This window comes from Alnus glutinosa, chromosome 11 (genome assembly GCF_958979055.1).
Source record: "Alnus glutinosa chromosome 11, dhAlnGlut1.1, whole genome shotgun sequence".
NCBI lineage: Eukaryota > Viridiplantae > Streptophyta > Magnoliopsida > Fagales > Betulaceae > Alnus > Alnus glutinosa.
In genome coordinates this window covers 23,638,868-23,655,772 of record NC_084896.1, presented here as the reverse complement: position 1 = coordinate 23,655,772, position 16,905 = coordinate 23,638,868, and the positions used below count along the sequence as shown (strand labels likewise).

General features: G+C 37.9%; 2 protein-coding genes across 2 annotated transcripts; both read right to left on the bottom strand.

Annotated features, from left to right (window-relative positions):
• Nucleotides 1–776: 776 nt before the first annotated feature.
• On the bottom strand, nt 777–11,730 carry LOC133881879 (probable prolyl 4-hydroxylase 9). Its single transcript, XM_062320938.1, has 8 exons — nt 11,417–11,730; nt 11,208–11,336; nt 8,595–8,752; nt 8,103–8,205; nt 3,540–3,635; nt 2,265–2,330; nt 2,052–2,171; nt 777–1,228 (listed from the first exon to the last, which is right to left on the bottom strand). The coding sequence occupies exons 1-8, from the start codon at nt 11,525–11,527 to the stop codon at nt 1,142–1,144; spliced, it is 870 nt and encodes a 289-aa protein (XP_062176922.1). The 5' UTR covers nt 11,528–11,730; the 3' UTR covers nt 777–1,141.
• Nucleotides 11,731–15,294: 3,564 nt separating this feature from the next.
• Nucleotides 15,295–16,641, bottom strand: LOC133881241 (mitogen-activated protein kinase kinase kinase 20-like). The gene has a single exon (XM_062320175.1). The coding sequence runs from the start codon at nt 16,639–16,641 to the stop codon at nt 15,295–15,297; it is 1,347 nt and encodes a 448-aa protein (XP_062176159.1).
• Between the last annotated feature and the right edge of the window lie 264 nt (nt 16,642–16,905).

Below are 16,905 nucleotides of genomic sequence, written 5' to 3'. Positions count from 1 at the left end.
CATATAAAAACCATATGCTCTAAAAACAAATATCAGTTTAATAGATTGAGTTAAAAAAAAAAAAAAAAAAAACCCCAATTTGAAGAAAAAACCATGTCCAATAATATTACTCTTGAAAATTCAGAGAATAATAACATTCTTTCCACTTCATTTCATACAATTCCTTAAATTTACAAGAAATAATAACGGAGGAAATTGAGGTCTCGTATAATTGGAATACTCAAATTTTACTAAAATTTTGGCAACCCATAAAAAGGAAGTGTAAGGCCCACCTGCCCAGAGTAAATAGCGCCACACCTTAAGCTACCTGAGACCACCCCCCCCCCCCCCCCCCCCCCCCCTCCCCCCCTCCCCCCTATTTCTAATGGATTATAATCGTTTACAATTATTTATCTGAATCTAAGAGAATTCAGACAAATTATTAAAGATCACCTACAATTCCACATAACCCCCAATTTTTATTTGGTTAAATAAGTCCCATAAATAATGACACACAATCATCTACCCAAATTCTCTAAAATTTAAGCAAATAATTATAGACAATTCCAATATTATTCTAATGGAGTAGGGTTGAATCCCACTAAATGCAAGCAAGGAACATTGTGGATCAATTTGACAGCGAGTTACAATACTGGGGCCTTGATTTTGGGCTCGAGCCGCTACGATTTGCCAAAGTTTCCAAGCAAAATCGGTTTTAAGTTTTTTGGGTCAGGAAATTATCTTCGTTCTGCCTCTTTTTGAGAATGTATTTTGACATTAACCCTGAGAGATAAACATTCCTTAAAGACCACATGTTATTTAATGAATGAGACCCATGACAAGAGTCGATACTCGTGCTTAAAGAAACTGCCCAACCACAAGAGTAGAATGCCTAAGAAAATACAGCAGGACATTTGAAAGTCTTGTTTCTTTCTTCAGAGGCATGTCCCCATTTTGACATCTGTAGTCATCTAAACTGTACACCAATGGGCAATGGGCAATGGGCAATGGGCAATGGAATTGTTGCTTTCTAAAAGAAAATAGTTTACCAGGTTGTATAAATAAAAGTCCTCTTGATTTTGATGATGATAAAATCATCATCAAAATGGGCATTATGATGATAGACAGTCTGAGCAAAAATGAATGCTGCACAAAATAATGCCTAGTCCTCTTGTTCTTGATCTCTAATCCACTTTGTAGCCACCCATTTCTCTCCTTTGATCACTGGACAGCTTCCATGAAGAGATGTCTGCATATATTTTCAAATACAAAAGATAAGCAAATAAACCACAAAAAGGAAGATAAGTCTGAAGGCCTTGTTTGATCACCAATAAGATGGAGAAAAAGAAACCAGTTCCCAGAACTTGGCTCATGCAGTAGACGTGCAGGGCGGGTTGGGGTAGGTCTTAGGTTCATATTTTACAAATCAAAGAAAGGAAAAGGAAAAGGAAAAGGAGAAAAAGGGAAGATCGTAGGTGTTGCAATGACCATTCCAGCATCTTGGCAAAAACTAACATAAATAAAAGGCCTATCCCAGCCCCAAATGGTTCTTCAATTCCAAACAGACCATCATTACTATCCTATAGCTTCCTCGTGTGAAAATGAGCCCTTAAAGAAGCAAGAAACCAGAGTCTATTACTATATCGTTACAAGTGAGCTAAGGAAATAGCTTTGGATTAACTTTCCTGAAGAAAATAATTCTATGATGGCTTGAGTTTGCTGAGGATGGATTATGAGGCAGGAAACTCGAAACTCACCAGTCAAGTTGGGTTACATTAAGTGAAACAATATAATAAAAAGGTACTTTTGAGTTCTATAATACAATCAAGCTTCACTTGCAAAGTTTAAATCGACTGATGGGCTAGTAATTCTGAAGAGCTAGCAATTGCTAGCTAGGGAGAGAGAAAAGGTAAGAGGGAAAGAGAACTTTTACAATGTGCAAAAAAAAGTTTTAAGAGATCCAAAAGTGTTATGAGTCCTTCTGATCAATTTTTGAAAACTCGAGTCTTCGTGTTTAGGGGAACATGCAGGAAACAGACATGCATTGAGTGCAATTTTAAAAGAAGAATTACCCGATCAATTGTACCATTTGGAAACACTGAATAAAATAGAAGTCCATCCCCTTGCCGTGGCTTCACTTTCAAACCTATGCACTTTTTGTAATCATAGCTCGTACCTATATTCGAGCCATTCTGCAATCCAAAAAGCAGGATGACCATATTACAACAGAATTATTGGTTTTATAAAAGAATAATAAGATAAAAACATGAAATTTCCTTATCTACCTCAAAAGGAAACATGGTTTCTCCACCTTCTTCTACAGTGGATAAATACAACAAGAAGGAAGCAACCTGCAAAATTGAGTACGAGAACATGAATCATGAGCCTGCTGAAACTTTCACCTGGAAGAGTATATTCATCACATGTAGATAATGATGAAATAATGAAAACAATCTGCAGTTTTGCAAATCCTACCATTTTGTGAGTTTCACAGATAAAGCTAGTTATGAATGTAAAAGCATACAAAGAAGGATCTACAAATAATTTCTGAAAATACAAATCCTATCGTATAATCCATAAAAATAAAAAAGGCTTGTAAAAAGATGCATCTGGCCATCAGACAACGCCAGAGAGTCCAAAGTGATGACGAGAAGAAACTTGTTGGCCACTAAAATACTAAAGAGAAGTAAGGGATGAGTAAGAAATACATTTCAATCAAATCTTTTAAATCATACACTACCAGATGCTGATGAAAACATTTTTCGAGATCAAAATAAACTGAAAGAACATTTTGGGATGCCTGCTTAAAACTAATTTTTCATAAGACAGATCTACCATGAGATTAGCTAGCAGAGACATCATAAGAAATGATGTCTCTAGCTTCCTCTGTCACTTGAACCCTTGACTGGAACATTTGCTCGATGATGGTCTATCCGGAGTATAGGTCCGGACGGGAGATTGCACTTACTAATGATGGGCAAGCACACTTGCTCACATTCCCGCAACTATCACTGATTTTTCTGTTGCATATTTCTACGATTCATTTCCTAGATCAAGTGAATAAATGTAAAATGAAAAATAGGGCATTTAATCCCAATGCATTTACTCCATAGATGCTAAGAGAAGGTGAAAGAAAGCACAAGCATAACAGATGATTCTAAAACTATACATTGACAACCATCTTTGCAAATAAGTTTCACAGATTATGAACATGACGTGTCATTTGACTACAATCATGAACCATTGAATCCTACTTCAAATTGTTTAATAGAATTCTACAATTGATAAGCGACTAATCCAATGGGTAGCATTAAAAAAGAAAGGGCCTTTTTAAAAAAAAAATATTTGGTATACCTTTGGGTGCTGGGCTGTTTATTTAGGCCTAAAAGTAGGGAAATGACAATTTCTAATCAAAGATATGAAAGTGTGGGCTCAAGATCCCAATGTGAAGCAATGAAAGGATGGCAATAAAACTTGCCATTGTTCTTCCAATCAGACAAGCAGTAATACGGGAGCCAGAAAGCAGTGAAAAAATAAACAACACCATGATGGAGATTTACCCTTTGGCTCTGTTGTGGGCCATATTCAGTCGGGTTGAATGCATCATAATGAGAATCATACTTCTGCCCAAGTTCATACCGCAATATATTGAATGACTGCAACATTAAGATATGCCCTTATTACTCTGAATAATTTAAAATTTACTAGTAATGAAAGGTTAACTATTTTAAATTCAAAGCAAGGAGATAAAGAGTAGTAAAACACTATTGTGAAAACTGAGATAGTTTACACTTTATTCTGATACACCACAAAGGCAGAAAATAGTATAATATAAGATCTACATGAGAACTATTAAAGCATTTTGATTCCCGTTAGGTCTAAAATTCTTTTGCTAGATCCACAAAACTTTGATCCTTCCACTTATTTTACAATCTTTCGTCTATTTGACACAGAAGAGTGAAGAAAAAGGGTGAATCTGGAGAAACATGAAGCAATGATGGTCATGGAACGAATTCTTTTACCTCTCCCTCTCTCTTCCTCCCTCCCCCCCTCTCTCTCCCTCCCTTGTCAGCGCATGTAGGCGCATCCCAACATTCAAACTTGTGCGTTGGTTTTCGGGGAAAGGCGTCATCTTGGTTCTCCTTTTAGAGTGTTTTGCTATGGGTTATTCGAGTAGGTTCTGTGGAATCAAAGGTATTTGAACTTTCGGCAACTGATGGGTCTTCTGTATTAAGTATCGTCGAGAGGAGTAGGGGTGTTTCTTGAGAAGTTTTCTAGGTAAGGTTAGTGTGGGGTGGCTGTTGGGAACGGTGGAAGCTCTGTTACACAGGAAGGGGAAGTAGGAATTCGTGAAATCTTCCAAAGTATGGAGAAGAGCTTTTATAGCTCAACGATGTACCAATTGCCAAGGCCCGTATCTGGCTCTTGTGGAATACAGAGGTGGCGTCCGAAGAGCCTTCATTATCATACCAGAAAGACACGAGGGGAAGGGCTGGAATAGCTATGATGATCTCGTGTTGCGAAAGTCACTCTCCTTCTAGTTGTCCCTACAATCTCAGAGTTTTGCCTACTCGTGGGCTTCTTGAGAGTGGAGTGGGTGGTAGCATAATGACAGCACAGGTTTGAGCCCCAGCGGAGGTTGCAGAGAAAAGGATGTATGTGGAGGTTCTAGAAAGGGTCAAGGCAGTCTCTGGTAATTCCCATAGCATGCAAGGGCAATACAAGTATTTCAAAGTATAGAGAAAGAAGATAACGGGGTGGCAATGGTAGGGGCGCCTGGGGTGGTCTCAAGATACACCAGGTTTCACACTGACATTGCCAAGTTTAAAGCTTCCAAAGACATCCTGGGTGACAATGTGGAATTTCGTTCGATCAGGACATAAGCAGAAATTAAATGTTGTATTGCAAGACTACAGGTGGGCCAAAGTTTTAATGGGTTCCGGAGTGGAGCAAATTGTGAGAAGGGTCAATACGTGGAACCTAAGCCCAAGTAGTGTTCCTGAGCCAATATCCTCTAGTAAGGCTCGATTCAAGAGCTTGGGCGATGGAGACTCTTCTTTGGGCTAGAGTGCTAGTGCGGGCCTAACATTTTCTCAGCCTGCAAGCTATTCTGTCTTGAAGCCCACTCCAATTAGTAAGGCCTAGTCTTCTCTTACCGCAAGCCCAGATGTGCGCAATCCAGTTTCTAATTTTGGATTGGTCCATTATGCCAGGGAGCGAGTTATAGCCTCATGTTTCAAGTTCTCAGCCCAGGCCTAAATCTCTTGTTAAGTGGAGAGTTAGATCGGGTAAATGGGATGGAATCCGGTCTTGGGTGCAGTAGTGGTTTTGGGTCAACTTGTCACTTAGCCTGTGGGCTCTTTTTGGCAACTTTGTCGCTCCCTCCTGCAACGAACGCCACCAGTCCTGGAAGGGAGGTTAGGAGAACCGGATGCCGTAGGCTCCAAGAGCCTCGCATGTGGCCCTTTCTCTGAGGCGTCACACGCAATGGCCCAACCGTTGTCACCAACACTCATCGGAGACTTTGTCATTTGGTTAAAACCCGCTAGCAATGGCCTTGGAGCCAGATTTTCAGAGTTTAGGGCGCGTGTGGGGGGCCACTGGAAATGGGTGGTCAAGCAAACATAGGCATCGTCAAGGACGTGGCTGTTGTTCCTCACTTCGACGCAGCAGAGGCTGCGGGTGTTCCTGAAGTTATAGAGTGGGCTCTTGACATCAGAGAACGGAAGAGGGTTTCTGTTAATGGTTTAAATTCTGGGGCTATCTTTTCTCCACTGGTGAAGAGTTTGGGTGAGGGCAGTAACATAGGTCATGAGCGAGGGTGTGTGTAGGCAACCCTTTCGGAAGGAATTGGTGCTGAAACAAGCTTGTTTAGACGTTGTGGGGATTAGGGGGGACCTTCGACTTCTTCAAAATTGGTGCTCTATCTTGGGGATGAGCCCAAGGATAGTGAGCCTTTAACTGTCCCACCCCTTGTGGTTGACAATCCAGCTATACCTAAATCTTTTTCCTCAAATTAAGTGGTTCATAAAGTGAAGAATTTCTACCATGTTGTGGGGATGCCGTTTGAGGGGTTTGAGGATGAGTTAATGGCTTTGTTTATTTCCATTGAAGCAAGTCGTCATCAGATGGTCCGGCTAATTCTCGTAACTATCTCCAAATCAAGGAACAGAGGGCATCATGAACTAAAGAGATTAGCTCGTTCCATCAACTATGACCTTAAGGGAGGTCATTCTAGCAGACGTAAAGGTAAAGAGAGGGATCCAACCTGTTATTCATGAAGCCTAAGATTTTATCCTGGATTGTGAGGGCTAGATTTTGAAGGCAGCTTTTTCAGAGTTGATAGTGTTGCTAGTCGCTAGATGTAAGGAGGCTTCGATGGCGGATCGTGTGCATTTTTCGGATGATATTCTTCAGTGGAACATTTCTTTTACCAAACCAATGCATGAGTGGGAGGTGGAGTCGATTACTTCGTTCTTTAGTCTTTTGTACTCTCTCAGGTTGAGACGAGGTGGCGGGACAAAATAGGTTGAACCCCTTCCAAAAGGCAAACATTCCAGGTTAGATCTTTCAATCATGCGCTTTGCCCCTCCCCCCCTCTCTCTTGGAGCTTCATTTTCTTAAAAGAGCATTTGGAGAAATAAGGCTCCTTCGAGAATGGCGCTTTTTGTGTGGACGGTGGCATTAGGGAAGATCTTTAACTTTGGATAACCTAAGAAAAAGCCACGTCATAGTGATGGATTGGTGTTGTATGTGCAAGAAAAGTAAGGAGACCATAAATCTTCTACTCCACTGTGAAGTGCCTAGAGCTTTGTGGGTTTCAATTTACCTATTTTTTTTGTTTAGAATGCGTCATGCCCCAAAGGGTGGTGGATTTGTTTGCTAGCTGGAGATGTCAGTTTGGAAGCCACTTAAAAGTGTGGATGTTGGCTCCTCTGTGTTTAATGTGGTGTATTTGGAAGGAGCTTTTTGCTCGGAATTTCAAAGATTGTGAGAGATCGGTGTTGGAGTTAAAAGCTATTTTGTTCAAATCTCTTTATGGAAAGCGGCTAACAACAGTCCTCATTATTCTAGTCTCTTATGGCTCATTTGGGTGTGCAATTTTTCAAAAAATTGCGAATACCGAAAGAATTTATTTTTTGAAATTATGTTTGAATGGTTTAGAAAACCTGAGATAAAATTAGAAAAAAGTTGGATAAAATCTGAATAAAATTTGATATTTGAAATATAGTATTTGAAAAATTGCAACTTACCTAAACATGCCATTAGATTTTTTGGATTCATATTCTTCTATTTCTCCCTAATTGGGGGTGTTTCTTGTGTACTTAAGTTGTGCCCTCTGCGTTTTCTAATAAGATGAATTACTTATCAAAAAAAAAAAAAGAAGAAGACATATATGATCTCCTAGGAGCAAAACAACCAGACAACCCAAAACATGCTCAACCAGTCCGTAGAAACCTTCAAGAGAAAATGTTGTTGATACGGCTTGCTATGCTAGCTGGCTTCATTAAGTTACCAGCTTAATGTTATTAAGTGATTGTCAGTATGACCAAGGTGCTCCAGGCCAAAAGACACCCCCAAGGCAACCAGACCCCAAATAGCTTAGGTGCTAGGGAAGGAATAGTATAAGAAAGAGGAAAACAGGGAAAATACAATTTCACAGAGAGAGAGAGAGAGAGAGAGAGAGAGAGAGAGAAAACATTTGAGGATTTGACTACAGGTCTCCTGGGCTCAGCTAGCAATCATGTTTGAGGTCTAGCCAATTGCTTCCCCCAAAACCCAAAATAATGAAAAAAATTGAGTTCTCTCTCTCTCTCTCCTTTTTCTTTTTTTCCAGTAAAGACTTAAGTCAAAATAAAACTCAACAAAAAACCCTTTGTTTAACTGAGTAAAAGGGCTGCCAATATTTAGATCATAAAGTAAATCAAAGAGAAGTATTTGAGAGGGGCACTTGCCTCATAGCCTTGTCTTAGCCAAGGTGCTTGACAGTTGCCAAAGGCAAGTGCCTCAAATAAACGATGACAGCAATGCAATTGCCTTTGGCAACTGTCATGGTTTAAGGTGCTTGACACCATGGCTAGCTGAGGCAACTGTACAAACAATAATTTGCTAACAAAACATACCTCTCCATGAATTTGAGGAAGCATAGTGGCCCGAGCAATTTTTTTCTCAATGAGATCCAAGACTCCAGTTTCGTCTTCTGAAGCACTAACAAATGTTCCTGAGCTGCAGCCAGGTTGTTGAAATAACAAAATTGAGGTAGTCGATTTATACATAAATCTTTGATGCAAAGACAGGCTAACTTCTGGAAATTAATTCATGCAGATACAAATCTTACAATACCTAATGCAGGTAAAGATACTATGCAAATACACTTGAAATTGTTATTTAAGAAGAATGATTCCATACAAACAAAGACCGAGTATGGAAGATGTAAAGGGTGGATCCAAGCCAGTGAAACAAAAGATACTAGCTTACAAAAGCTTCTTTGAAGCCATGTCCCACCCATATCCGAATTAATCATTTTTAGGGAACTCAAAAGAGTAGTAGACCCATTCATCTAACATGTTATAATGTATAGTGAATAAAATAGGATCTGCAATTTACAGTGATACCTTGTCCTAGTGCCCTTGGTGCTCTCAGCAGTTTCCCCCTTTCGCAAAGCCAAAAGTGATGGTTTAAGGTTTGACTTTGCAATTTTAATTATGGTTTCACATTGTTCTGCTGTTGCAAAATTTGGGAAGTAGAGAGCTCGTGGTGTCCAACTTAAAACCTGCATCAAATAATAGAAAGACCAACAATGAAATTACGGGGAGAAGAAGACGCATAATAAAAAATCAATTAGTTGATCCCATAAACAATATTGCCAGACCAATTTGCATAATTGATCACCGCTTCATGAGATGTTGTCCCCAATCGATTAAGCTACCCCTTAAGGTCATAGAAAAATCTCCTATTTGATGTCTTCATTTTCAGCATATCCCAATTCGGCTTGCTATTTTGAGTCGTGCTCTATTTCTATTCTTTTTAACTTCTACTTTCACCACCAAAATCGAAATACAACCAAGCGCAACCCAACCCTTTATTACCTGAGCCAAGGCTTAGGGCCATATTTGACCTCTCTCTCTATGCAACTTACAACACCATTTGCAAATTTGATCTACTTTACCCCAGCCCTCTACCACCTGAGCCAGCCCTCCTCTTTGCCTTACATTCTTACCAAGAACTCAGAATTATGGATTAACTACATTATAGTTAAGCTAAGGTTCAAAAGCCTTTCGTTAAAGATGTTTCTTCTTAATTTCCAAAGATCTTTTGCAGGATGATGATCCCACACAAAGAATTGCTTGGTCATATCCAGGAGCCTCAGATGAGAAAGAATAAGAGCGAGATTGAAAACTTCTATATGTACTTGCCTATGAACTGAGGTGAATCAATGATCGAAAAGGTGAAACCTGGAATTGCATGTTTCTAGAGAAGAAAAGAAAAAAAAACTGCATATCACTAAATCTTAAGAAAATATGCAACATACAACCATTAAAGTACATCAGTGGGAAGACAACTTGTGCCTGCATAGTTACCTAACACCCCCCCCCCCCCCCTGGTTTCTTCTTTTGATTCTTTCTTTCCCTTGAGAAGAAAAAACATATGTTGTATAGACAAACATTAATGATGTGCAATTTACATATCTAGATGTCAAAGCCAACAATCAAGATCTGTAAACAGAAAAGATTCTCAAGTATTAAATAGTATAACCCTAAAGAAAAATCTAACAGAACCTGTCAAGTGTATCTGAAAGGCCACAAGGAGGATATATCAATCCTGACAGTTTGAAAGAAAAAAAATTTCCATATAGAGGGGAGAAAAGAGAAAGGGGTTAAGTTATAAAACCACAAAAGAACAAGAATCCATAAAATTTGACTTTACATGCAACCAAGGTCAGAATCTAAGCAAGCAAAATACTGTGATCCACACAAACTTTCTTTGTGATCCACAAAAACTTGACGGAAACAAAGAAACCCCCCATATGGAAAATGATAAGCCAAATAAAACTATCTCAAATGATTAAAATCCATATATTCATAGGCTCTTCTTATAACAATGAAATAAGCACGACACTTTAAAAAATCCCTAATCTGCAATGACGGAAGCTTGGCATGCTCGATTCCATGCCAAAATGATAAGTGTGAAAATCCCCAACATCAGGCCAAGGCTTTCGCCTAAAGTAAATTGAACATGTCTTTAAAAAATCAACAACTCATCCAAATATACCAGTTTCAACAGTCAACACCATTTCACCTCAAATAAAGAGAGAAAAACAGGAAAGAGGCTTGTAAGTCTACTGTATCTTATAAGATGCCAACTGCATTAAAAGTGCTAACTGCCCCAAATTAGAGACTTTGGAGGTGTTGAGGGTTTTAGGTACAAATTCATGAGGTTTGCTGAGGCCCACATGTAGAAGTTTTGTTATGCACTTTGGTGAACCTTATTTTGTGTTGGTTTCGATGCACAAAGTCAGTGCATTCATCATCACTCTCTCGAAGAATTTTATGATAATGTCAATGCTTTAAGGTGAATGTAGCAAAGAATGGCTTATTTTAGTTTCAACTATGGAGTACCAATATTGGCATATTTTGGCTTACTTTTCATAATGTGTTAGATATGTTGGTTATTGACATTGTTTGATGGAAGGGGAAATGTGCTGAGAATATTATGTGGGTATTAGTAGCTCTAGCTCGTTTTATAATAATTTTGTATGAACGAATTTGTGTTTTTTTTTTTTTTTTTTTTTTTTTAACGAGGAACCCCTACAATGCAGGCCACTTCATTTACCACCCTATTGGTGATATTAATACAATGCTAACCTCCAACACAAAGTAACACATTTGCGTAAAGAGACCCCTCACAAGACTACCAACTTGTGCTTGGCAGTCCAATAAGTGAATGCCCAGAAAATGATTCACATCAAACTAAATAATTACCCCAACAACTCAACAAAATATTAAACCTCTCACATCAAATTGAACCCATTCATTTAATCAAATCCCATCATTCCACGATCATAATCGAAACCCGTGTTAGAAACTCTTTAAAAAGAAAAAAAGAAAAAAAGAAAAAAAATTATACAATTCAACACTAACCCAAAATTAATCGCAAGCATCAAATATTAATAAATCAGACTTCCATAAAAGCAATAGAAAAAGCGGGCAATCCCTAGACGAGCATACCTGAAAAGGAATCGATTTAACAAAAGCCTCTCCAGTTTCGCCGTGCGGCATCGAACCCTGCGTCACCTCACCTTCCACCCCGTCGACCAATTCAAGCCGTCTCAACCTTGGTCTAACCCTAGGCACATCCTGTCAACGCGGTCAAACCCATCCCTCAACCCCAGAAACAATCCACACAAATATGATTAGATAAGCACACAAACATATACCTGAGAGAGAAGATTGGAGCCGAAGAAACCAGCGAGGAAGAAGAGGAAGCACAAGACGACGACGATTGGAAGCCCAAAGTTTGCTTTGGATCTCTTCGCTTTGCCTTTCATCTCCTTCTTCGATCACGTACGGTAGGCTACTGATCGAGATGACTGCGGAGGGTCTCTCTCTTTTTTTATTTATTTTGATTTCTCTTACTACTTGTCGGATCACTGTATTTTGTGTCGGCCTGTCTGCGTTTGCTGGTTCAACGGGTGGCGTGACGCGTCCTTGGCGGGAGTTTTTTTCTTCGCTTTGACGTGAGATGAATTGTTATGTCCCTCTCCACTCAGATTCGAACAAGAGTGACGAGGACCCCACTCAACCTTGAATCTTGATGTCCAAGAATGATTATCTTCTTGTCAAATAATTTGAAATTTTAAATAAAATTTTATTATTATATACACACTATTAAATGTAATAAAATAAAATTTTATACAAAACTTAAGTGAGATAAAAAAAAATATATATATATATTGAGAGAGACATGAGGGAGAAAAAAAGATAAAATATGTACTAATAACTAATTTCTATATTTGAAACCATGACGATCTATTCGATCGTTGCTTCTGAAGAGAATGAATTATCCTTTTTAAATGGATTAGGATTCTCTCTATTTTGAGAATTAATTTTATATATCTAATATTGTGCATATATGTTGTTATCTCATTTAAAATTTTAAATAACGTCACACCATGTTCACCGTTAGATGGGCAAAACAAAATCTTGCAATTAAATGGATCATATTGCTTTAAAAATATGAATGAGTATTTTAAAAGACAAATTTTAGTCATGTAAGATCACAAGGTATAGTCATTTTTCTTAAAAATAATTGAAAATATATATTTGTAAATCGCACATTTTGGGAAAAAAAAAATAAAAAAATAAAGGTACAACATCAATCTTACTAAAATCTGAATTTATTAAATTACGAAACTAAAAACAATAGATAGATAAATTATGGGTTAATAAAGGACAAAGTGTTGTTTTCTTAAAAGTTATGTCCAACCTATAAATACATAAGCTTTTATCCTCCTCAAACAAACAAAAAATAATAATAATAAAAAGATAAAAATAAAAAGAGTTGTGAAGGATATCCCCTTTCCACAAATACCTTGAAATGAACAGAAACTATTACATGGTCAAGATTTTGGATTGTCTTATTAAATGGTGTAAGTGTCATGTTATTTAAAAATTTTAAATGATACGACAACATAAATTTACTATGTATCAACATGTGCATACACCATTAAATTTGTGATAAGAAACCGTCTATCAAAATAATTGTGACGTTCATTCATTCACCGATCAAGAGTCTAAATTGAATCAAATACGTGCCTCTTTCACATGTTTAGGTTATATATGGCCGACTCCGACTTTGTTTGATAACATTGTTTTGTTCTCTCTAAACGAAAAACATTAACAAACAAGTAAAATATAAAACACTCAAAACTACTTTCACTTCAAGATTGGTATCATCAAAACATTTTCAAACCTCTAAAAAGCATTAACGAACAGCTTAATTTCTCTCTTTCACTAGACTCAGCCCTAAGCCCCCACTTGATCATATGCAGCTAAACAGTTCTGAGTCCAGTGTGACTAATGCTCCAACCAAAGAAGTTTGCCACGTATATATCACCACTATTTACAGAAAAGAACAACCATGTATTCTGCAAGTAGGTAAAGGAAGAAGAAGATAATATAAAAGAGTATCATAATCCTTTCTTTAATCCAATTTTATAGAGTATCCTGCAGTGATATCTAAGCAGAGTCTTTGGAGCCACAAATTGGTGGAAAAAGGTTCTGAGGTACTTAATGGGTAGAACAGTTTAGTATTTGGTAATGCTCCCTTGACTCCCTTCTCATATATCCCCATTAAGATCTCTTAGTTGTTGTTTGCTTTTTATTTAGCTAATTGTTAAATTACCAAATGTATCAAAAGTGTAAGTAGATAAGAAAGTATATGAATTTAATCATTTAATTTAGATAAATGCTATATACTATATTTTTATCTCACATTTTATTGATTTGGTATTGTCAATCAACCACGGAATCAACCTATGTTTCAAAAGAAAATGATCAAAGGGCACACTTTTATGGATTATAAAAGTGTGGTGTATATAACATTATTTTTTAACTAATATTCTAATTAATATTTTCCCACGCTTGCAAGCGTAGAGTTTAGTTTGCATTCATTTAAAATTGCTATTTTTAAATTGTACTTTTTGAAATCTCAAATTCTAACGGACCATAAGTCTGTCATCAATCACTCATATATCTCATTTGGTTTATCTTTCCTTGTTTACCATACTTTAATTCCTCTATAAATACCACATATTATAATACAGTTTTATATATATATAATTTAATAGTAAAGATGTAGCCCCAATTCTTTCATTCTCTCTCTCTCTTTCTTTTCTTTTTTTTTTTTTTTTTTTTTTTTTTTTTCTGATTCTGCTTTCTTTATTATATTTTATTATATATCTTTACAATTAACAAAAAATTTAAAAAATTTTGGAAATATATTTATATATTTCTTTATTACATTTTTTTTATTATTTCTCTGCTTCCACTTTCTATATGTATTTTTTAAAAAATAAAATAAAAAATTCTAATCTTTTCAAATGTAAATTTACAAAATAAAAAATACTTTCTCAGATCAAAAGTTGGTCAAAAATCTTTTTCGAACTTAAAATAACAAAAAAAAAAATAAAAAAATTCAAAACTATTTTCATCCAAATATTTGGTAATAATCTCTATGTCACACTTTTCCTCTTCTGTCTTCACGAACAAAAGCATTCGAAGAGAGAGAGGGCAAGGGATCAAGAAGTCGAGAAGAGCGAAAGCACATTAGGCAACTCGTCTCGGCCATGTTTGTTCATATCACATTGTCTACAGACTACTCCAACAACTGATTATTTATTAGGGTTTGTAATTTTTTACACAATTGGTAAATTTGATATTAACCAATATAAAATTAAAGGGTTAGAGTTGATAAATCTAATCCATTTAATTAAATAGATCAGGTTAGGGTTACTCTATATAGCCTTATACTTATACTTCAACACGACCCGAACCTGATAATTAAGCGACATAATAGTAGACAATTTTTGATATGATCATCGAATCCGACACGAATCCAATACAAAATTAAAAGGTTAAAGTCGAGGGGTTTTACCCATTTAATTAAATGGGTCGGGTTATGGTTAACCTATATAGTCTTATATGAAAGAATTGATAATCATATGTTAGAAGATATATTCTCCATATACTTGTCATTGGATATGATAGGAGGATATATGATATCGTACGGTTTGATTATAATTTATTATAATCAAATCAGAATTGATCTTATTCCATACATTTTTTTATTCTCCTTACACCCTTATAAATATGGATAATTTATTATAAATTCAACAAAAGAAATAAGAACATATTGTAGTCTTTTAGACTTTATATTATAGACGTAGGTCATAGATCGAACCATATAAAATCTCTTGTTTTTATTTTATTATTATGCACTTTTTTTTAGGAAAAACTTTATTTATATTCCCTAATATTTTATCTATTTTTTTAAAAAAACACCTAAACTTTATATGATGGTTCTATTTGCATGTGTTGAACCAGTAAATTAATTACTGATATCAAGGGAACTTCATGGCAGGTCCAGGCAGGAGAAAGCCATGTATGAGCTGAGGCTAATAGTAATCATGGAGTTTCCTTTTGCAGTATGATAAGAAACAAAATTTAATTGATGATTCGAAAGAAAAATACATTTACATATTTGTATCTCTCAATTTAATATACGTTTTAGACAGCAATAAACCACAGACTAGACTTAACCAACAAAATACTTGCTGTCCTCTGCCATACCCAGAAAATACATTACGGCACTGATGCCTCCAAACCGATACGACTGAGGAGAGCCACAGGCGGATGACGCCGAATCTGTCGAGGAGAACGAACACCAGCCAGGCGGTGGCAAGGAAGCAGATAGGTCCGGTGATTGCTCTGAATTCTGATCACTAGGCGTAAAGGAGCACCAACCCGGCGGAGGCAAGGAAGGAGATGGAGCCTGCGATTGCTCTGAATTCTGATCACTAGGCGTAAATGAGCACCAACCCGGCGGAGGCAAGGAAGCAGATGGAGCCTGCGATTGCTCTGATTTCTGATCACTAGGCGTAAATGAGCACCAACCAGGCGGAGGCAGGGAAGCAGAAGGAGCCTGCGATTGCTCTGAATTCTGATCACTAGGCATAAAGGAGCACCAACCCGGCGGAGGCAGGCCCAAGGAATGGTACAAGGACGATGAACTGAAATCCCAAGGGCTTTTCGGAGATACCGGTGGGTCAGGAGTCGTCCCATACACAGGCTTAGAAACAAAAGGATGATTCAGAAGCATCTCGGCCGTCCACCTCTCACTGGGGTCTATTGCAAAACACTTTCTCAAGAAGTCCTTCCCATCCTCGGAGAGCCCTTCAGGTATTCCCGGCGATTGTTGGTCAACCGCAAGCCGAAGTTTCAGGGCGGTCAGATTCCGATACTTCCACAGAGCAGGCTTCCCAGTAACCATCTCAACCAGAATGCAACCCAGTGACCATATGTCTAACGGTGCCCCAATCTCACCATGAGCAACTGACTCCGGCGACATGTAGAAAGGGGTGCCCCGAAAATTAAACCTTGAAAATCCCATTTCTACATTGTAGTCTCGGCCTTCCTTGACAAGCCCAAAGTCGGCAATCTTAAGCCGATCATCATTTACCCCTCCTTCACCAGGAAAGACCAAGATATTACTGGGTTTGAGATCACAATGAATCATGCCCTTTTCATGCACAGAACAGAGACCCCGGAGGATCATACGCACATAGCGGCGAATATCCCACTCGCACAAACCCGAATCTTTCTTGATCAAATCTTCAAGCGTACCTCCCGCAGCATATTCAAGAAGCAGATTATAATTGGGTCCGTTACCGTCTTCGAAGGTGTGTGTACTCCCAAGGCAGGAAACAATCTCCGGACAACCGCGCAGTTGCGCCAACACTCTTTTCTCCAACTGGAGGGAGAAGGACTTCGCAAGAGGACACGTCTTAACGGCGATGGGTGGAGCCGTGGGATCTGTGGGTTCGGCCAAAAACACTGTGCCGTACGTTCCCTTGCCAAGAACGCGCCGCTTGATCCACCCCATGAAATCCGAACGGAGAATGGAAAAGATCGAGTGAAGAGTGAGGAGTGAGGAGTGAAAAGTGAATGAATGTGTCAAGGAACCTGGCGCGCAAGTTTTGCCAGCTACGACGTCCGTGCTTGAGCCTATTTTTATTGGCCCGCGGCCTTACCGGCACCGCCTTGTGCAACAATCCTATTTCGTTTAGGAGTAATGCTACATGTCATATCTATGTCCCTCTTGTGTCCCTCTAAAAATGAGGTGACTTTTAAAATTACCATTGAACTT

Coding starts and splice junctions, on each gene's coding strand:
- LOC133881241 (XM_062320175.1), bottom strand. CDS start 16,641: ATGGGGTGGATCAAGCGGCGCGTTCTTGGCAAGGGAACGTACGGCACA.
- LOC133881879 (XM_062320938.1), bottom strand. CDS start 11,527: ATGAAAGGCAAAGCGAAGAGATCCAAAGCAAACTTTGGGCTTCCAATC. Junction 3,636..8,102: donor TTCCTCAAATTCATGGAGAG/GTATGTTTTGTT, acceptor TTAATGTTGCAG/TCATTCAATATATTGCGGTA. Junction 2,331..3,539: donor GCCCACAACAGAGCCAAAGG/GTAAATCTCCAT, acceptor TCAATTTTGCAG/GTTGCTTCCTTCTTGTTGTA.